This window comes from Elaeis guineensis, chromosome 1 (genome assembly GCF_000442705.2).
Source record: "Elaeis guineensis isolate ETL-2024a chromosome 1, EG11, whole genome shotgun sequence".
NCBI classification, from domain to species: Eukaryota; Viridiplantae; Streptophyta; class Magnoliopsida; order Arecales; family Arecaceae; genus Elaeis; species Elaeis guineensis.
Genome location: NC_025993.2, coordinates 113041381 through 113064357, shown reverse-complemented (window position 1 = coordinate 113064357; position 22977 = coordinate 113041381). Strand labels below are relative to the sequence as shown.

Here is a 22977-nt window from a genome sequence, read left to right as displayed (position 1 = left end):
ATATACATAACTTTTGTGACGAATCGGTTAGCATGAATTCTACTTCAAGACGAACAGAAAAGGGAAACAATCACATCCGAATGTTGCACCAGAGCTCATATTAATCATTTTTCTATAGATGCCCAGATCCAACACAGACCCAAAAAAACAGGAAACTCCTGTCGAATAGAATCGAAACGAGCAGCAAAAACCTTACCGCAAGAACTTTGCCTCCTTCCGACGGCTCTACTTCGAAGAAGGCTTCGATTCGGCGGGTCAAACTTCTCCGATAGAATAATATCACCAACGTGCTCGAATTTAGGCTCGAATGTTCCAACGATTCGAATCCTTGGACTCGTCCGCGATCGGAATGGATCGATGAAGGAGCAGAGGATTTAGGGTTTTGAAGCAAGAAGAGAAGACGGGGATTAGAGGAGGAGGGAAGCTAGTGGGAATAGCGATGGGCATCATATATAGAGGGGGCTTAACGGAGCGTGCCCCCCTCTTCCCTGGTTCACGTCTTGGATGGGAAGAAAGGGCCTTCCGGCGGCTCGGTCTGGAACTATTGGAACTAGTGTGTGTACCGAGTCTAATCTGGATCGTTCGATCGATGTGGCCTCGCTGTTGAGGAAATTGTAGCGCCATAGAGCAAACGTCACTAATTGGCTTGTCACATTGCATCCAGAAGAAAACCATGAGATTCGCATCATCCTATTTGGGAATCTGCCATTTTTCCTGCTTCAATTTAGTTTTGTGGTTGAAAAATAGATTTATGGATTTTTGTAAGAAATTCTTGGATTTTTGAAAAAAAAAATACATATTTTGTAATCTCTCGATGAACAAATATATATCAAATATCCCTATACACTTTTGGGATGGTCATAACATATATATATATATACACACACACACGCACATGTATATAAGATCAGACTCGAGTAAGATCGATCGGATTTGGATTCAAATTCGATCAGATTAAAACTAGCAAAAAAAAATCATATATCGATAATTGAAGCCATTAGATATGATCTACTATCTCAAAACTGGTTACATATAAAAAATTATATGATTTCAAAATTCCTAGTCTATACATCAAGTAATCAAAGTACATCTAATTCAATTTTATTTAGACTGTCTAATATTTGACTACTTGATGTATAGGTTAGGGATCTTCAAATCATATGATCTTTTGTATGCAAATAGTTTTGAGGTGATAAATCATATTTAATAATTTAGATTATTGATTTAAAATCTTTATTATAGTTTTTTGATCTGATCGGATCTGAGTCCAAATCCGATCGACTTGATACTAGTTAGCTCTCTATGTGTGTGTGTATATATATATATATATATATGTGTGTGTGTGTGTGTGTGTGTGTGTGATATTTAGTAAATGTATCTTATAACTTGACCCAGGAGCAAAATTATCCAAAAATTCTTAGATGTTTAACATTTCCCAACAAAAAGTAATTTTTTTACACAATCAATAATTAAGTGGACAAAAATTATCCAATTTTTCTTTATTCTTTGTTTATTCTTTATTTGTTTAGATTGAGGGGGTCCTTTTGTAAAGTAGCCCTATTTCATATACTCTAAGCCTTAAAATCCATATAGCAATATTTGAAACCAAATCTTTTAATTAGAGATTGCTTGGTTAATATTGTTTTATCTTTTTTTGTCCTCCTCTCTTTTTTTTTTTTCTTTTTTTGCCTCTTCTTTCTTTTTCACAAGTAGTCTACTTGATGATTTTTCCCCTAATATTAGTTGACACTACGGAGATTCTAACTGCATGTTAATTTAGAGTCATATGTAATTTCTGTTATAGTGAATTCATATATTCTTTAAATGAGCGCATATATTTTTGGTATCAAATGTAGTTGGATGCTGAATGCACATATTATTTTGTGTCAAATGAACGAAGCAAGGTCCAAATATTTCCAATAACTAAATTATTTTTTTATTTAAAAAGTAGTCAAAATCTGAAAATAAAATGTTTTATGACTGCCAAGTTCCCAACATTATTAGATGTACAGTGTAACGTTAGTCATAAATTCGGTGGTTCAGATGTAATCATCAGATAAGAGAAGTTGTGATTGTTTGAGGATTGCGCTTGGACCTGGGAAATAGCCGGAACCTGGGACTGGACGGTTGACTTTGGCGTGCATGGGTTGACTTATGCTCTTGCATAACAAGTTATTCCAGGGATATTCTGAGTCCTGTCAATTATTCATTACATTTTAATTATGTCTATGTATTAGTAAAGAATGTAATTGTTGAAAGATACTACACTTTCCTAATGTCAAAAAGATAGATAAATGAAGATAAGAAAACCATATTTGTATGAAATTTACTTGGCGAGGAGGGGGGATAAGGACCTAATCTCAGTTTCTTAGTCCCTTGCCGGCGTATGGTAACAAAAGCAAAAATTGCATAATAGAGTAGGGGTATATGTGTATGAAGTTGCAGTGGGGAGATAAAGCTAAATGAACCATGGCTGGCCTTTTTACAGAGTGGGAGTGAGGTGAAAGGCTGCGAATTAATTTCCCATTTATGTAATTAATTTTCTTGCAATATCACCTAAGGACTTGGAAAATTTAACGTCCACACAATCTAAGCATCAAAGAATATCTGTTCTTTTCGATCGTCACCAAAAAAAAAAAAAGCAAGACCTTTTTTCATTCCTTTATACATCATCCTTATTAATAATAAATTACAATGGTGTGATTTGCCTCTAATAAAGTTTGTCCAAGAGCAAAAGTAAAACACGAGGATTCCTGAGAGATCACTTATCTTATTATTACTTTCATCTAAATATGCTCGGGGCAAGCTTGGCTGTGGGGAGTTGGCCTTTAAAATGAAAATGAGAATGAGTAATTTTCATTTTGGCTATATAATTAGGAAGATTTCATTTTATTCTGATTTTAGAAAGAATACTGATATCTCAATATTTCCAAAATTCAATTGTACTATTTTTACATTTAAATTTTATTTAATTTAATTTTGATTATAGTCTCGAATCAAATATGTCGAGGGATTTGATCATTCTAATTCATTCTAATTCCGATTCCAAATCCCAAATCCCATCATCAACCAAATATGCATTTAATTTCAGAGTTTTGATGGGATTTACTGCTCTAATTGTGGTATCATTACATTTATTTTTACTTAATAAAGTTAAAATGAGAATAACAACAGAAGGGTTTTTTCTTAAAAAAAATCAAATAGTTATTGAGGAAGGGATAAAACTATTCAAGCCACTCAATAGTAGCATTCTTGGTCATCAGCATCTCCGTGCAGGGCCACAAGAGAGACAAGTTTTTTTTTTTTTTTTTTGGCAAATTCTTTGTGCGCCACGAACGGTGTAGAAAATACGATATGGAGTTTACTGTCTTATCCAATTAGGCCATGTATTCACACTGTTCAACGCATATTTAATACCTGCAGATCATTTTTTTATTTAAAATTTTATATCACGAAAGTACTCATATTTTTGATAAAATTATGACATCATATATCTATATTAAGATATCTTACGTCCAGAAAATCATAATTTTTGTCTACAAGATGTCACAATATAACACAGGATGTCATAATATGTATAGGATGTCATAATTTTTTTCAAAGAATAAGATATTTTCGTCATTCAAAATTTTCAAACAAAAAAATCGATTTGCAGATGTTAAATGCATATTGAAAAATGGTTGAACAAAAATGCCTCTTTCATATTATGATATCCTGAACCATAATACACCACAGGAAGTCATAATTTTTTCTAAAGAACAGAAATATTTTCATCATATAAAATTTTAAAAAAATCGATATGCTGGTATTAAATGTGCATTGGAAATGGTGACTTCGTAGATTAATCAGATAAGATGATGCGTTCCACCTCGGATTTTTTACACCGCCTACAGTGAACTAAGATTTTTTTTTTTTTTTTTTTTTGATAACAAGGGACAAAGGTTTTTGATGAGCACTATTATTGATCCCTCGAGGATCTCCAATTGGATTGTATCCGTCATCAACACTTCCATGTCATTCTCCTTTCGACCTCGGTTATATTGTTCTTAAACTTGTTCACCTCCTTCGTTTCTTTCTGTCTTCTTTTTTATAATCTTCTCGTTTTCTTTGTATGTTCTCCATAGTGACTCTGCATTATTTATAATCTTGCTAATCTACATTTTTTAGTAAGATATTCTCGGAGGTATTTTGACCAACTTTGAATGCGCTCATGGCATCCATTTTACCCTTTTTTTTTTTTTTTTTTTTTTGACACGTGTACTTTTTTTTTTTTTTTGGGACAAATAGTTGGTACGTTAGTCCTGGATGGAAGGTTGAATTCAACTTTGAGACAGACGTCAGGCCTGACGGAAACCAGCCACCAGGCGTCAGGCCTCGCACAGACTCCGCGCTAATTTTTCTTTTTTTTTGGTGAGCGCCGTTGGACAACAAACTCTCTTTTAAGCCCGCACATTGTGTGCGGATTTCACGTCATATTATTAATTATTTTTTAAATTAATAAATTAATATAATAAAATAACCTTCATTTAAATTTTTGAGATCAACCTATATTTTCGATTATACGAATAAATTTTAATTATAAAAATATAATAATGTCATACTCTAATCATATTATTTAATTCATATGAGTTTCAATTTATTTATTTAATATTATAATATTTTTTTATTTAATTTAATAATATTTTATATTTTTTTTTTTAATTCATATGAGGTGATAAGTAGATAGCTTAACTTACTAATATATTTGTTCTCAGTTTCTGTTTTCATGATGTCATGTGCTGAAGAAACGCTGTGACATGTCATTTTTACAGCTCACTTTCACTTGGCAAGAGATGATTGGTGCGATTTATCTGGATGCCATATAAGCATGATACCATATCATGTCAACAGCCAGTAGAGGCACGACCAAATGCACCTGATCAATAAGGAACCAAATATATATCCGGAGAGATTGTCACGTAATTCTTGCATTTAATCCCAGCATCTCTTCTACTTTACGGATCCAAATCTATTTAAATCTACCATAAATTCGTTCACAAATACCATCCAAATAGATAAATGCTATAGCATTCTCTAAGTTTATATAAATCATAGATTAGATCTACCCGGATATAATTTATGACAATCAAAAGACTCACTCAGAAAAGGCGCTCGGACAAGGGAGGCTTACCAAATATTAGAGAGGGGATAGTATTGAACCAAGCCTTTTGTATCAGTGAAGAAGACTCTATCAAGTTGAAGTAGGGATGATATCGAACTCAAAAACTCGTGTACTATATATGGTATAGAAAAAATATACTATCTCATCTGATTAGGCTACGTAGCTATCACTTTTCAACGTACATTTAATGTCTAAAATTATATTTTTTTATTTGAAATTTTGAATGATAAAAATATCTTTTCTTTTTAAAAAAAATTATCATAATTTGTGACCATATTATGATATATTGTGGTTAAATTATGACTTTCTATATATAAAATGTCATAATTTTTCTTTCAAAAGTCATAAAGAGAGTAGAACATTTCATCATTGAAAATTTAAAAAATTTTTAAATGACGAAAATACCTTTCTTTTTCTTATGACATCTTGTGACCAAATTATGATTTCATGTGTGCAAGAAGTCATAATTTAGTTGTACGATGTCATAATATGGCCACAAGATATCATAATTTTTTTAAAAGAGGAGGATATTTTCATCATTCAAAATTTCAAACGAAAAAATGAAACTATAGGTATTCAATATATATTGAAAAATGGTGGCTACATGGCTCAATCATGTGGAATGGTATATTTTTTCTATACCGCATGCGGTGTACAAAAAATTACTTTATAAAGATTTTATCAATTGAGCTGGCCACACCCTCCCATAAGGATGCACATTGGGCTGGGCTAGCTCCATGGGCTGCTTAATGCAATCCGTACTTTAAGTAGGTTAGGTTAAAGTTTCTGTGGGGTGAGCTTTTGTTTGAAATTTCTAGGATGACCTAGAATGAGAAATTCTTTGTGCATTGCTGGTGGTGTAGAAAATCTGATATAAAGCGCACCGTTTATTTGATAAGTCTATATAGCCACTGCTTTCCAACGTACATTTAATGTCTACAGTTTTATTTTTTCATTTGAAATTTTGAATGATGAAAATGCCTCTGTTCTTTAAAAAAAATTATAATATTTTTTATCCATATCATGAATTTTGTATGCAGAAAGTTATAATTTGACGTAGGATATCATAATATGCCACTGAATGTTATAATTTTTTTTCAAAGAGCAAAAGTATTTCTTCATTCAAAATTTTAAATAAAAAAATGAAACTGCAGACATTAAATGCGTATTGAAAATGGTTGGACAAAATACCCCTTCCATATTATGACATCTTCGGTCATATTGTGACATCCTATATGCAAGAAGTCATAATTTGATGTAAGATATTATAATATGCCATAGGATGTCATAATTTTTTTCAAAGAGGGGGCATTTTTATCATTCAAAATTTCAAACGAAAAAGCAAAATTGAAGGCATTAAATATACATTGAAAAATGGTTAGACAAAAATATCTCTCTCACATTATAACATCCTAGGGCCAAATTATGACTTTCAAAAAAGTCATAATTTGACCACAGGATGTTATAATATAGCACAGGATGTCATAATATTTTTTAAAGAGGAGGGATATTTTCATCATTCAAAATTTTAAACGAAAAAGTGAAACTACAGATATTAAATATGCATTGAAAAGTGATGGTTACATGAACTAATCGGGTAAGGTAATGCACTCCATATCGGATTTTCTACACCACCCATGATGCACAAAGAATTTTTTGATCTAGAATTGGGCAAATTTGGGCCAATGATTCACAAGCCCATAGCCCAGCCTAGCTTGGCACAATATTTGTGTATATGCATGCTTCTAGGCATATATATTGCACATGTATTTGTAAAAGCATATGACTAAATATTGCTTATTCCATAAATAAAGGCTATCAGTTGCTTTAGAAAGTGTTCTCCCAAATAAGCTTCGTGCTTAAGTTATTGATTCATACTTGGAATATAAATGTAACTGAAAAGAGGAAATGAGTGCTCTTTGTTTTGAATTTTAATTTGAATACTTAAAAATGGAATTCTAAAATTCTTGCATTTCATTTTACAAACTTCAAATTATTAAAAGTTTGACATATATCTGGATTGGCCCGAAGGGCATCCCAAGAAGCATAGCCCATCCAAGTTATCAATTAGCTTGGAGCTTGATAGCATTTTAAAGCTTGTTTAGATGACTAGATCCGAAATCCCATGAGATTTGTGGATTGGACCAATACAACCATCAAAAACTTGAATTATAGACTGGACTAGATCTACGTCTACAAGTATATGGATTACTTTTGAAGTAGGCTAAGCTAAGATTATTTGTTTTTCTCTATGAGATTCGAATCAATCCACTCAAAAGATGATTCTAGATACTTGTAAATATAGTTCTAACTCAATATATAATTTCAGCTTTTGATGCTTATAATGACTCAACCCATGAATTCCATAAGATTTTAGATTCAATCATCCAAACAAGCCTTTGGATCATGGTTGGACCCATATATGCTGGATTGGGAATGAGCTGAGCTCCTCATGCTTGCTCATTCTTAATCCTAAATAGGGTGTTGTGGCTGGAATCTGTCCTGAATCGGAGATGTTGGAGTGAGGTGACGTCGGATGGGTCAACATCGGTTAGATCAGCAAGAAAAGTTATAGGTGGAGTTGGCTCCAACGGAGACCGCTCAAATCAGATTTTCCACAACAAGAAGGAAAAAGCGAGCATTTATGAGGGAGAGAGAAGACATATCCAGAGGGTTTCTGTTTACCTCTTTATAGATGAAGTGGGAGCTTTGGAGAGAGGAAAGGTCGTAAAGGACCTTGTGATACTATTTGGCTGGAATCTGTCTTGGATCGGAGGTACTGGAGCGAGGCTATGTCAAGTGGATCAACGGCGGCTGGACCTGCAAGAAAAGCTCCCGCTGGAGATGGCTTCGGCGAAGACTCTCCAACGCTCGCTCTTTCCTTCCTGCCGTGAAAAATTTGACTTGAGCATTAGAGGATCTCCATCGAAACTAACTCCAACGGAGACTTTTCTTGTAGACTCGACTGCCTTTGACCCACTCAACGTAGCCCCGCTTCAGTACCTCCGGCTTAGGACATATTCCAGCCGCAACATAAGGCTTGTTGGAGAGGTGAAGGTTCCTAAACAACGCAGCTCTTGATCCCTAGGGAACCTTCAATCAGGTGTCATAACTTCGTTGTTGCTTTGCGTGGACAACCCCCTTACAAAGACCTTAAAAATAACTCTCTCTCTCTCTCTCTCTCTCCACATATCTTGGAAAACCCTGGTCTACCCCTATAGGAGCTCAGACTTTCCTTGTTCGTCTTCTTCGCATGGAGAATAATCGATGCTCTTTTATACTTCACCAGCCCAAGAAAATTGGCACCAGTCAGGTAATGAAAGTTTGGCTTGAGAGAAACCCACTTTTGAGCATTCCACAAGACCAATAATCCCCACAATAACCTGAGCCAAACACATCCTCCAAAATCCAGATATGCACTCTTATCACTTTCATTAGCATTAGTAGCAAAGTTTATCCCATAATAACTTTCTAAGCAAAATATGTCATCACGCAAATTCAGTATACAAAATTCCAAGTCCTTTATTGAGGCACAACCTCAGACTTCTCTAGATGCAGAAACATAAGAGCTCTATGGTCATGCTTATGTAATCTACTCGAAAGAAGCAGATGGTTATTTTCCAAAAATTTGCTGTCTGACTGACACAAGTGTTCATTCATGAGAAACTACAACCAACTGTTTACCAACATTGCGGCCCGCAAAGAGCCCCACCAGTGCTGCTGGAGCATTCTCAAGTCCTTCAGCTGCATCCTCCAAATAAGTAATCTTCCCATCCTTTATCAACTGGGCAGTGATCTCCTCAAACTGATGATATTTATGAAAAAAATTGCTTACCATGAACCCTTCCATTCTGATGCTCTTTGTAATGAGGTAGAACAAGTTGTGCACACCTTCAGGTTTATCAAGGTTGTGGTATTGAGAAATCATTCCACACACTGCAATACGACCATGGGTCCTCATGTTGAGAAGAACAGCATCCAGCATTTGACCACCAACATTCTCGAAGGAGATATCGATACCATCAGGAAACAACCTGAAAAGAAAGACTTCTTTAATTAGATTGTTGTTGGAAAGCAATTGCTGAGAAAAAGCTCAGACGGCACATTTTAATGCAACATGCTGCCTATGTGCACGAGCCAGCAGAACTAACACAATCACACACTCATTAAAATATCTTTCTCACAACAAATGGGTCCAATCTTGCTACAATGGAGCATACAAGGTTCACAATGCAAGATTAAACGCCCAATCAAACTATACTCACGGGACAGAGTTCTCCCTCTAATACCAGCTTACCACTATTTATATACTGTGACAACAGATTCTCCTTGGTCTAAGATGCAGAAAAATCTCCACAACCTGGGTATACGACAACCCAAATAATTTTATGGCAAGTCCATGTAGACCATGGTAAACACTCAAACAGAGCCTGTATTACCCAGACATATTATATAAAAAGCAACTGCCAATCATCGACTGTCAGAGATTCCATTGTGGAGGTTTTCAGAAATCTGAATGGTCCAAGTTGAAGCTAAGTTGCATAACATAAATAGGGCAGGACCCATGCCATATATTGCTGTCTGTCTAATGTAATTCGGTTCATCGCTAAGAGTTTAAGTCGGGATGCAGATCACTAGTTTTTCATAAACCATCAGCGTTCTCAAGATAAAATAAAGTCAATTGAAAAGTAAGAAGAAGAAAACAAGCAACCTCTTCAAAGCAGCATTCAAATCAGGTTCCTCCTTATAATTAAAAGCCCCATCAAATCCAAACTTGTTCTTCAATAAGTTGACCTGAGCAGATGGTGCCACAAACGAAATTGAGTAATGCTTAAACAGAAGATGCATGAGTAATATGGATATGAGAACACAAAATCTCTCAGGACTCTTGCTTTGTTTTGTTAAAGCTGAATGCGCATATTTTTCTTCTCTAAAACCACATCCATATCCATTGGACCTCCTCGATCTCATGTTAGTCATGAGAAAATAAAAAGAGGACACATCAACTGTGACACATTTCAGGTTATGGTTGATTTGGGACCTAGAAGATTATAGCATTTTTCAAAATATAAACCCTGAGGTTGCTTTCATAAATAAATTGCAGCTGAAAACACATCTAATAAAAAATATGATTTGAAGCGCTCAAAGAATCATCCCCTTATATATTTTCTGAAAGACAAAATTTGCACTCTGTTAAAAATTTCTTTCCCATTTTAAATGAATCTTCATCTGCAGGTTCTAACCTCATGCCTGATCAATTTTTTGTATTTCATCACCAATTCCTCCTGCTAAAATTTAAAATTTTAGAATTGAATGGTCACAGTCTTACAAACCTTTTCATCAGAGCCAGCACTTCCAACCACATGACAGCCCATTAATTTGGCGAACTGCCCAACAAGCTGTCCAACAGCACCTGATGCAGCAGACACAAAGACATATTCCCCTTTCTTAGGTGAGCAGATCTCATGAAATCCTGCATAAGCCGTGTACCCTGCAATTCCTGAAGATGAAAATAGTGATGTAAGAAATCATACGACAAAGTATACAAGAAGCACAGAAACCAAGAACAGAACTAATCTACCAAAGTTCAGTGACATCCTTTTTCTTCACCGTAGTAATTACTCAATCTAGGTCTACTTTAGTACACTAGTGTGGTCGCTTTACTTTAGTAAACGTAGATCTATCTTACCGAGCTTTTCACTTGTTTGACTTTTGGGATGCGAGTAGGGTGGGGTTTTTCAAGTACCTGACCCACCCCAGATCCTAATAGACTAATAGTATCCGTTTAACAATATTTCAAAAGGGTTTGAGATTTAAAATTAAAATTCATTTTGATTTGGAATGAGTTTAAAATTTGACCCTTAGGTAACCTGATATATATATATATATAATCAGGTTTGGATGGCTTCTATATATATAAAATCAGGTTGCCCAAGGATCAAATATATATATATATATATATATATATATATATATTAAATTTTTTATAAAAATATATAGGTGATGACAGGATTTGAACTCCATAACTTTAAAAAGCCTAACCACTGGTTATTTGTGTGGATTGGGTGGGTTTATATATCTGAATAACCCAACCTGAATAAAGGTAAATTGGGTGGATTCCGGCATCCAATGAGTCTACTATTTTTTACTGGGAAGGGTTTGGGATTTTTGGATAATTTTATAATCGAGTTTGGGATGGGTTCGGCTGGTGAGATTTTAAACCAGTTCGGACATGGGTAGGACAAATTTTGCGGGTGCCCTACCTGCTGCTATTCCTATTTTTTGGGCTCAGGTATCTGCTGGTGGGAGCCTCACAAAACACCAAATGCTGAACTATCACATGGACTAGTGGTAGTTCTCTGTGGAGTGGAAATAAGATACTACAGTAAGTACATATTTGCGCCTTTCCTCATCTAGTCTAAAACAACCAAGGTTCCGAAACACCCTACATACCAAAGGATTGTTACTTGAGAGGCTTTAAGTTGCCACTTATACGGGCTTTGCATTAGAGAAATCTTTGGTTACTCAAGGGTCAATTAGGGAAACACAATCTTTTTTATTCATGTTTTGGAAAAATAATGATACTAACATGTCACACCATGTTAGATGTTAATGATTGTCGGCATTGTTGCGAGTTTTACAACCACAGTTGTTAAACAATCATGTAATAAAACTGTGAAATCAGAAGTACCTTAAAGTAACACAACCATATCAAAGAATGCCTACTGTTTAATGGTTATTACTCAACATATTATGATTGCAAATTCCAGATATGTATTCATTTACTGAACAAAATACTTACCAAGCAGGCCAGTGTAATAAGAAAGGGGTAGATCAGGGTATCTGATCTTGAAAAATCCCTCTGTTGATGTAATGAGGCTATACTCTTCCCATCCAGTCATGCCCCACACGTAGTCACCTACCTTGAAATCTGGATGGCTGGAATCCAATACTTTACCCACACCTACGCCAGTTATGGCCTGTACAAAAAAAATAAAAGAAGGAAAATGATGAACATGGAGGAAGATGGAACCCTAACTTGATTGTGGAACTGGATTACCTTTTTCTTTATCAAGTTTAAAAATAGCATATATAGATTAATCTCCAATCATATAGCTAACGTGAATTATGGAGAACATGACTCTTTAACACATGATGTATGATCATATGTATTATTTCTGCAATGCAAAAGAAATGAAATTCTAGCCATTGCTTTTAAAATTATATACCAAGCTCCTTCCACCTCACTTTACTACCAAGCATAGTTTTCTTCCTTGTCATGCGACCCCAAATTACTAAGTTATATATCATTATAAAACTAATAATTTAATGTGAGCGAAATATTTGCATATTAAAAGCTTAAATACCTAAGCAAAGATTCATGTGCTGTAATTATGCCGGTGACTTGCGACAATACACCATTGCATGTCATGCCATATTGTGCCAATCATGTGCCCTGTTGTTATGATAGGAAAAATGAACTTGTGTCGGTTTGTACCGATTCAAGATAGTCTATGTCGATCATCATGCATCGGTACCAACAAATATTCATGATATATAGGCCCTAACCTTTGTATCGTGCTTATATTTAGCAAGGTCAATACATATGTCTAGCACAAACCATCACAGTGCAATACTTGAATCTGTGGTGGTAGCCTAGTTTTGGAAGGCAAATTTTGGGCAACATTCTTTGTAACATCAGATATAACACATGGAAGATGAACGGTTTTAAAATATATCTTAGCACGCTAAGTTTCTTAACGTTTCCATGAAAATTTTGTCCAAACTTCCCTAGCTGATGCTCTTTTCCCATTTACTGTTCAAATAACATCTTTAAATATTAATATAGAATGAGTCATATGGTAATCATAAGCAAAAACCCGATAATCCAAATCTTTATGTCTAATATAAGAAAACTAGACAACTGTTGGAGCCATCAAGTATGGAATCAGAGTTATAGCATCAGGTCGGTACCCTAAAACTATTGGACACTTCTCTCATAAGTATCTATTAATGAAGAAAGTCGTACTCTACACTACATGCACCACATGGCCATGCATGCAGATAATCATAGCCGTTTATTCCTATAATGATGCACCAAGATAAGCATTTGATGAATAACATTCATAGGAATGAGTAGTGGGCTATGTGCATGGCCATGCAGTGCACACAATGTATGGTATAATTTTTTCGATCAATCATGACACAAACAGCTACCATTCCATCATTTTATCCTCCAAAGCCGGGGCTAAAAGATTTCATAAACAATTGAACACCACCTACAAGCATCGAGGAACCTTGACTCCAAATAGAATGTTGGAAATAGTAACTTACGTATTAGTTTAAAAAAAAGCATGCATGTGTGAGAGAGAGAGGGGTATTATTATATATCATATTTATATAGTATACCGAGCCAGGGACGAAGTCGGGGAAGTAGATGGGCTCGTCGTGCTTGCTCATACGCCACCGCATATAAGGGTCGCAGGAGAGATAGAGGTTCTTGAGGAGGACAGCTGTTGATCCCTCGGGGACCTTCAATTGGATGGTGTCCGTCGTCACGACCTCCATGTCGCTCTCCCTGGGGAAAGCCGTGATGAAGTCCTTCAGCACAACTTTCTTGTTCACCCTTACTTCTGCCATCTCTCTCTCGCTCTTCCTCTCTCTCTCTCGCTCACTGCCTTTTCTCCTTGGGCTTTAGAGTGGTGTCATGGAGGAGGATTCTTGGTACATAGACCAAAGGTGGAAAGATATTCTAGGAAAGTAAACTTTCCAAAAACAAAGTTAAATGCCTTTACAATTTTAAGAAAAAAAAATATTTTTTCAAAAATCAGGTTTAGGTACAAATTTTTCTGCAAAACACAATATAACCTCAAGAAAAATATTTTTTAAATTAGTTATAATGCTGCTCTAATAGCAAATATTATAGTTATTATCGTCATATTAAAAGTTTAACAATAAAACAATATCGAATATCTATTATCTATTGTAACTATTATAATGAATATTGGAATATAACAATGATTATTTTGTTTAAGGGTATAAAATAGAATGGTTATTAAGACCTTGCAATGGTTAGAAAAGGGAAGAATTGGGAACGATAGCATTCAATATCAATAATGACAATTAAGATTTTAAATCTCAATGGGATGGGCGCCATTCTGGCTATCCTGTCACATTCTTGTGAACAAATAGGATTAAGATGGGATCGGAACTCCACAACTCATTCGCGCAGTGAAGAAAAAAAAAAGGAAAAAAAGGAAAAAATGAAAGATAAAGAAAAAAAAATGAATGAAGGGTCCATTTAGTTGGAGATAATTTGGCATAGAAAAATGAATCCCATTTTAGATTACCATATTTGATATATAAAAAAAAAGATGGTAAAAAAATTGACGGGTGCCATGTTTATTTTTTGGAGAGAGAAGGTATAACAAATATCATGGAGATTTTCGTATTTGAAAATTTTTGAATGGTGATAATCCATACTTCACAAAAATATCCCAATAAAGTTGCATATATAATTATTGAATTTATTTTGATATTTTTTCAAATTCATTCAATAAAGAGCTTTTGCAAAAAAAATTAAGATGAAGATGGCATTATGCAAATGATTATGTAATTATAGTCATCATATAAAAACTAATTAGGAATGACAATGCTACTCTAGTATTAAAAAAATTACTTTATGTTGAAGGATATATTTGTAAATTTCATCATATTCTTATATAGCACTACCTCCAACCAAACGTAGTAATTTTTTTTCAATATCATTTTTTTAGAATTTTTTCTATCAATTAAATATAATAAAAATTATTTTTCTCTGCAATCATTTTTTCAGGTAAATGATTCATATGAATTATTAGATTATCCCATAATTTGACAAATCTCAACCAAACAGACCCAAAAAAAAAAAAAAAAGAAAGGAAGGAAGAAAAGATAAAGAAAAGAAAAAAGAAAAGAAAAGAAGAAAAAAAGCAAAGAAGGAAGAGACAAAAAGAGAATGAAAAAAGGAAAGAAAAATGAAAGGAAGGAAAAAGAAGAAAGAGAAAGAAAGAAGTATAGGAAAGGATAAGAAAAAGAAAGAAGCAATAAAGGAAAGCAAAGACTATAAGGAAAAAAATGAAAAAAGAAGGAAGAAAATAAAGAAAGAAGAGCATAAAAGAAAGAAAGAAAATGAAAAGATAGAAGGGGAGAGAAGAGGGTACCTACGGACTCTTGACCACCATTATTATCAAGATAAGGCGGGATAGTGGGATATTTTATTTTATGGAGAAATCGGAATACCTTCGTTACATAGAATTTAAAGCTTTGGTGACAATATTCCAACCCTATACTTTTGAAGTGTTGCTAAATTAACATCAATCTACAAGTATGATTTTTGATTCGGGCTTAGGAAAATTGGAACTAGAATGGGGATGGACTCTAAAACCATCCATACCGCGAAAGAAGGAAAAAGAAAAGATAGGTAAGAAGAAGAATAAAAAGGAAATAAGTAAATGAAGGAAAAAATAAATGAAGGAGAAAAGAAAGAAAAAAAAAAAAAAAGGAAGGAAGGAAAGGAGGAAAAAAGAAAAAAAAATGAAAAAGAAAAAAAAAGGTATCAAAAAAAAAAAAAGTGACTGGCACATACATTCCAAAGGATATTGTTCAAGAGAATATGTAAGGCCCAATGAAACCCTCATTTTAAATAACATCAAAATAATTATTAATTATAAAAAAATTATCCAGTTACAAATTCAATTATTAATTGGTATCGGTAATACTCTTAATTATTCCTCTGTTCATCAACGGTCTTAAACCACAACCAAGTACTAAGCATGTTAGGATTTTGAAAGAAAACAACAAAGTAGTATGAGCTAATAGCTCAATAGGAATCTCCACACAAATATTAACACAAATAATTTAATGATAGAAATAATAAATAATTAATATCAAAATAAAGATAAATACCGTGAAATCATACACAACAATCCAACATGGCTTAAATAAACCGAAAAAGATATATATGTACTATATATCATCAAATAACCTTTCTATTCAATGATTGTATATTATGTATCATCAAAATAATTATTTTATTCAATGGGATTTTAAATAATTTATTTTTCATTTTCTAATCAGCACAATCCCATAATGGTTATTTTTTTGACTTTGTGCTAATCCTAATCACGTTTGCAGCCTAATAACAGTTCGCCCAAAGGCCACCCTCATCTAAACATTTTACATATACATATCAAATATTTAATTTTTAGCTTTAGACTAATCATGGTTACATTTCTTGCGCATGGTGGGGCATCTGATGGTGTCAAGTTTCCTGCTTATGATAGAACAGCCAATAGTAGCGTGATTATTGAAAGCACCACCCAACTATCCAGTTACGTAGGCCTTAATCATATTAATTTTACATAACCAACATTCTTATACTATAAAGTACAACAATATTATCATTCCTCCACTCAAACGAATTCATTTACCTCGATAACATGCATACACAACCAAAATATCAATTAATATAAGGAAGCACACAAAGTGGATCTTTACAAATCATATTTCAATGTTTAATATATATAATATATGTACAAAATCATATAGGCGATCGTGTATCGGGATCTTTATTTCTAGTGACAAGATACATTGTTTGTTAGTCCGAGCATCCATTTAACATATGCCATTAACTTATAATAATCAATATAAAACCAACTTATCATCGATCAACAACCAGCAATATTAATAAATTAATTAATTTTCTAATTTAGAGATTTAATATCCGAAGAACCCTGGATTTCCCCATCCAAGCCTAATTCACAATTAAATAAAGGAGTAAGGATTTTTCCTTGATTTAAGGATTAGAGCATAGATCCCTTGCGAGACTTCTTCTTGTCGGAATGATTGTACCCTATACAGGGATGTCCGATCATGGCAAAGGAAGCATGATAGAGGTTGTCCATGGTGAGGTCCAAGAATGACCGATGAAGGCTGTATGATGGACAGTCACCGGGTCAGTCTATGCAGGTAAACTTAGGGCCCATGGAGTAAAGAAAGTATGGAACCCTATGCTACAGAGATACAAGGAGAGGAGAGAAAAGGAATTGCCACAGGGTCCATCCAAGAGAGAGAGAGAGGAGGAAGAGAGGAGAATAAACAGGAATTGTAGGGGCTTAGCAGAGGAGAAATTAGGGAGAAAAAAAAGGAAGAATGTAAGGCCCTATGGATCATGGTGGTGGTAGGTAGCAGCTGAAGGATCTGGCGATTGATGGCAGTAGCCGGAGACGACGGGTGGCACATTTTATCACTAAGGACCATCGAGGGTCAGCCAAAGAGTGGAGAGAGAGGGAGGGCTACTTAGTTTTGAAACGAAACGGGATCCTCTCCGCTACTCAAGAAATACCTGCTGTGCAATTAAAAAAAAAAATAATTATATGATATTTATTTAAATTATTCAAATATTTTAAAGTTTATTTATTTTTTTTCTTAATATTTTAACATGCGTGAACTTACGTACAGTCACTCATCTTTTGATGGATATCTTCATGCACAGCACGCTGCGGTACTTTTTGAATATTATAGAGGATCCGTTCCAAAATGAAACAGGTGCTTCACCAGATGGGGGTGGGGTGTTGGGGGAGGTCATTGAAAATAGTTTTTATCATATTAATGATAAAAATATCGAATGATAGTAATCCATATTTGATAAAATATTTTTTAAAAATTATATATATAATTATTAATTTTTTAAATATTTTTTAAATTTATTTAATAAATAATTTTTATAAAAAAATAAAGATAAAGATGACATTATGCAAAAAGTTATATGATTATAATCATTATATAAAAATTAATTAGAGATGACAATAATATTCTATTATTAATTATTTTTATATGATTGATATATTTATAAATTTTATCATATTTTTATATAATTTATCTCCAATTAAATATAGTAATCTTTTTTCAATATTATTTTAATATTTTTTTCTAATCAAGCATAGTAAAAATCATTTTCTTTGCAATCATTTTTCTAAATAAATGATTCCTGTAAATCATCAGATTATCTTGTAATTTGATATACCCCAACCAAATGAACCTAGCAAAAACAAAATAAGGGAGTAAGAAAGTGAGAGAGGATCACATCAAATAGAGCAAAGAAACTTGAGAGGGCAAATGAAATTTTTTTCTTTCTTTTTTTTTTTGCCGTTTCTATTGTTATGACAATCAGGGCAGCGGTGAATCACAGGATAGATAGGTGGTTTTAATAGAAGCAAAGGCTAGGTTTCCTAGCCTCCGATGGGTCAAGAAAGAGCAAGAGCTAGTTTCATCCTCCAACTCAAATATTTTGATCGCTAATGGGTTTCCAGGATCTAATAGCTTAAAAGAGATATAGCTCCAAAGTACACAAGGTTACATTTGGTGTACAATCAGAATTAGAATCAAAATCAGAATGGAAATCGAAATCAAAATTAGAATTTCACAATATACTTGCTTCAAGATTAGAATTAGAATCAAAATCGAAATGAGATTTAAATATCAGGTGAGAGTCATAATGGGTTTTAGGAGACTTCATATTTTATTTCTCTTTGGAATCAGAATGAAAATAGGACTCTTCCAACCAAATAATCGAAATAGAAGTCACCCTTCCTATTCCTATGTTAGAGTCCAACCAACGTATCCTCAAATTCTGATCGACCCGTTTTCAAACTTGGGAACTATACATTCGTTAGCGAGCTTAAAAGAGATGCACTTCCAAATTGCATTTGGATTCTTGCAGACTCCTTTTCAAACTGATGAATAGCTAGAGGTACCTCTTCACACGCTTGGTCTTAGTCTCCTCCTGCTATTGCAATCCAAATGAATCAGTTTCCACCATCGAGCATGACCATCCACCAAGTATCTCCAGGCCCATTGCCCCAGTATACAGTTAATTACCAAGCAGTGAAAACTACATCTATTTGAGGTGCCTCACCAAAGGAATGCTAATATTAGCTTGCAATCTGTAGCATGCCCAAACCAAAAACTTAAACATGGACATGTAATTATCAGAAAACTGAAACAACAGCATTTAAGAGAGTGATCCATCCACCAATAGAGAGAGAAATATCTTTCCATGAAGCCTGCCTGCTTCTAATCTTTTATGAGGGGAAGCAATTGCTGTTCGCAAAGATCACCTACAAGGGAGACCAAAATATATGAAGGAAAAGGAGCCGGAATTACAATATAGAAGGTGGCCAGGACTCCTAGTTCCATGATCACTGATATTGACACCCATCAGAAAACTCTTCATGAAATTGTTCTCCAGGCCCAAATCTTTTGAATGGAATCAGCACCTGACATTTTACTGGAGATTCTAATAAGGTGAAATCAACATTTTTTTTTTTTTTTAATAAACTGCGGTAAGACGGCAGAGAGAAGTTTTTTGCAAATTTATGGGTCTGCATGGAATTGCTTCTGTTCTGTTTTCATTTTCAAAGTCCAAGAGAATGGTGAACTACGCAGGACAACATGTATGGTGAATTTTGTTTTTCCTTTTTCAAATTATTCATAAAACCTTTGGAGCTTTTGGTGGCAAAAGTTTATTTCAAGAATGTGTCTAAAAAGTGTCTATTCCACCAGAGAAACACCTGGTAACAGTCATGCACTCAAGTTATCTTGAGATATGAAACTTTGATAGTCAAATATCTGTAAAATAAGCAAGCCATCAACAAAAGATACTACAGAAAAAAGAACTGCAGATAACATAGCATTCTGAGGATAGATGGATCAACTAGATAGACATATACAAAGATTTTCTCTAGGTTTTGCTTTTGGCAATTTCTTGTGTTCATAGTCAACCAATGGAAGTGCCCACATTTTCTTAGCTCGTTTAAATGCTTTAGGGCCCAGGAGACTAGCACTATGATGTAGATAGGAGATTCATCAAACACCATGAGAAGAGTGTTATATGAGGATAACTCATTTCAGTCTTTCATCATCTGAGTGTATGAGTTTACATGGTTCTTATCTACATCATTGGCTTAATCTCCATCAACTCCTATCTACATGATAAAAGGTTAATTTCCATAAGCTCAACTTTTGTAGGCTAGCTTATTAATTCTAAAATCCCTAATCTTTCATAGGAGAAACAAGGGCACATGAAAGTATGGGCGGAAGAAGAGATGAAAGCAGGTGTCTGGGAAATATTTTTTTTCTCTCCTTTTTTTGGCATTTTATGTTGATTTTAGCGAGTACTTTTTGTTGGTGCACTTTCCTTGAAAAGGATCAAAAGCGGCACTTACTGAATATGGGACTATTTAGAAGAACATGGAGGGGACACACTCACAAGTATAATAATGACAGACCAGCATGCAAAAATCCAATCTAATTCACACTATGTAGAATGAGTAGCAACATTTACCCCAAAAGGAACTTTCTAAACAAAATATGAAATCATAGCAATTCCACATATAACATTCAGTCTTTCATAGAGGCACAACATAATCTACTGGAAAGGTGCAAATGTTTACTTTCGGAAGGTTTAAAGTAGTCTGATACTGACAACTGTTCATTCATGAGATACTACAACCAATTGTCTACCAACATTGTGGCCTGCAAAGAGCCCCACCAGTGCTGCTGGAGCATTCTCAAGTCCTACAACTTTATCCTCTACATAATTAATCTTCCCATCCTTCACATACTGGGCAGTTATCTCCTCAAACTGAGGATATTTATGAATAAAATCTGATACCAGGAAACCTTCCATTCTGATGCTCTTTGCAATGAGGTAGAACAAGTTGTGCACACCCTCAGGTTTGTCAAGGTTGTATTGAGAAATCATTCCACACATTGCGATCCGACCATGTTTCCTCATGTTACTAAGAACAGCATCCAGCATTGGACCACCAACATTCTCGAAGTAGATATCGATACCTTCAGGAAATGACCTGAAAAGAAAGAGTTCTTTAGATTGTTGTTGGTAAGCAATTGTCAATGCCCTTCTTCATTGTGCAAATGGAAGGAAACGTTCACCAGAGCTGCAGTCACAGAGGATATTTTGCAAACTTAAGACCGTTTATGAAGTTGTGTTTAAAATTTTAAAGACGTTTTTATGAAAGGATTGAACATAAAGAGAAGAACTGTTAATTTATAGCTAGTGGAATACATTTTCATGATAACGAGTATCGACCGCTGGACAGGAAAATGAATTCTAGTCTACTCCACACTATGTTGCTAAGAAAAGAAAGCGCACAGATGGAACATTTCAACGAAACATGCTGCCTATGTGCATGAGCCAGCATCTTGAACACGATCACATGGCACATGCAAATATTAATGCAGTTTTATCAGAACAAATGGGATTCATCTTGTTACAATGGAGCACATATGGTTCACACTATAAAATTAAATGACTAAACAAACTATACTTTGGGGACAGTGTTGGAATGCGTAGACGATTTCATGCATATATTTCGAAACTTTTTCAAAAAATTATAGTGAAAGATAGTTAGATTAATCAAATTAATCTAACATGCATATGGTCTAATCATCGAATCAACCTACTCTAGAATCTATGACATGTTATGTTGCATATAAAATCTGAAATAATATGAAGATAAAATCAGCATGCATGCATATGAGCAGTAGATCACATCTACTTCTAATCTGAGTCCAGAACTCTATACCTAATCACGGATCGACGATCTCTGCCGCTGAGAGACATGGTGAAGAGGATCTTTGCTGGTTGCTCGCAGCCGCACACACGTCCGGCCTCTACGGAAAATCCACTTGAAGCCCCGATCTGATCGGTCTTCTCGAAAGCGCTAGCTCGCGCGAAGACCTTCTTCTTAGCCAATCTAGATCCTTTCTTCAAATCTCTGAAATCGTTCCAGAGGTTGAAGAAGGACTTATGGAGGAGATGAAGAGGTAGAAGAAAGATGGAGAAGAAAATAATTTTTTTCTAATTTATTCTCTCTTCCCAAACCCTTAGAACCAAAAATCTGGAATTCAGATTTTTATGCACATCCCAAGAGAGAGGACCCTCCTCTCTATTTTTCATGCCATGAACCATGCCCAAACTTCCACCACGTGAAGAGCTCTCTTCTGGTATCTTACACATAAAAAAGAAACCACAAAAGCCCCTTTTATAGGCATGTAAGGAGATGGGGTGAAGAGTCCTAATGATCCTGGACTCTTATAGGATTCTGCCTCTCTTCATAATTCTACGTCCCAAAACACACCAAAAAAATATGGAACGCTCTTTCCCATATTTTTTCACGGTAAATCAATTCTCTAACTAATATCCCATAAAAAATCTTCTCAAAATGTCACACATATAAGGAGAAAAAAATTTATTGGCGTAAAAAGGTTGATCTGGATGAGAACAGATTCTCCTGATAAGAAATATTTTGAAATCTAATTTCAGAATCTTTCTTTTATCAAAATTAAATCAGATTTGGATGTGAGATAGATAAGGTAAAGAACTCTTTGGTGTGAAAAAATCTCACACAAAATAATTTTTTGTGTGGAGATATATGACGTGCAAACTAGGTTGGCGTAGGGAGAAGAGTCCTATTCCAATAAAGACTCTAAGTTTCCTTATTTGAATCCAAATCAAATCACATCTGCTTTAACCCAAATAAAATATATGAAACCAAATCCAATTAGGTTCATAAATTTTTAATCAAATCCTAATCAAATTAGGAATTGATTGAATCAAACTCCTGATCAAATCAGGAACAATTCTTCCTTAACGATTAGGTCATCTCATAACTTAATCGGATCAAACCTAATTGAATCTAATTCAATTAGATTTTATTTAATTCTCTTCGCTCAATCAAATTGAGCTAATC

At 34.4% G+C, this 22977-nt stretch overlaps 2 protein-coding genes across 3 annotated transcripts in view; both read right to left on the bottom strand.

The window, feature by feature from the left end:
- Window positions 1-8813: 8813 nt before the first annotated feature.
- On the bottom strand, window positions 8814-13801 carry LOC105038600 (2-alkenal reductase (NADP(+)-dependent)). Its single transcript, XM_019848017.3, has 5 exons — window positions 13571-13801; window positions 11964-12141; window positions 10495-10661; window positions 9873-9955; window positions 8814-9195 (listed from the first exon to the last, which is right to left on the bottom strand). Exons 1-5 carry the CDS (start codon window positions 13799-13801, stop codon window positions 8814-8816), a joined length of 1041 nt encoding a protein of 346 aa, XP_019703576.2.
- A 6727-nt stretch (window positions 13802-20528) lies between these two features.
- Window positions 20529-22977, bottom strand: part of LOC105037110 (2-alkenal reductase (NADP(+)-dependent)) — a 44785-nt gene continuing 42336 nt past the window's right edge. The window contains exon 6 of one of the 2 annotated variants that reach the window (XM_073260152.1): window positions 20529-21072. In XM_073260152.1, coding sequence (XP_073116253.1) covers window positions 20694-21072 — 379 coding nt within the window. In that variant the 3' untranslated portion in view covers window positions 20529-20693. The remainder of the gene's footprint in view (window positions 21073-22977) is intronic. The other variant, XM_073260153.1, reaches the window with a different exon arrangement.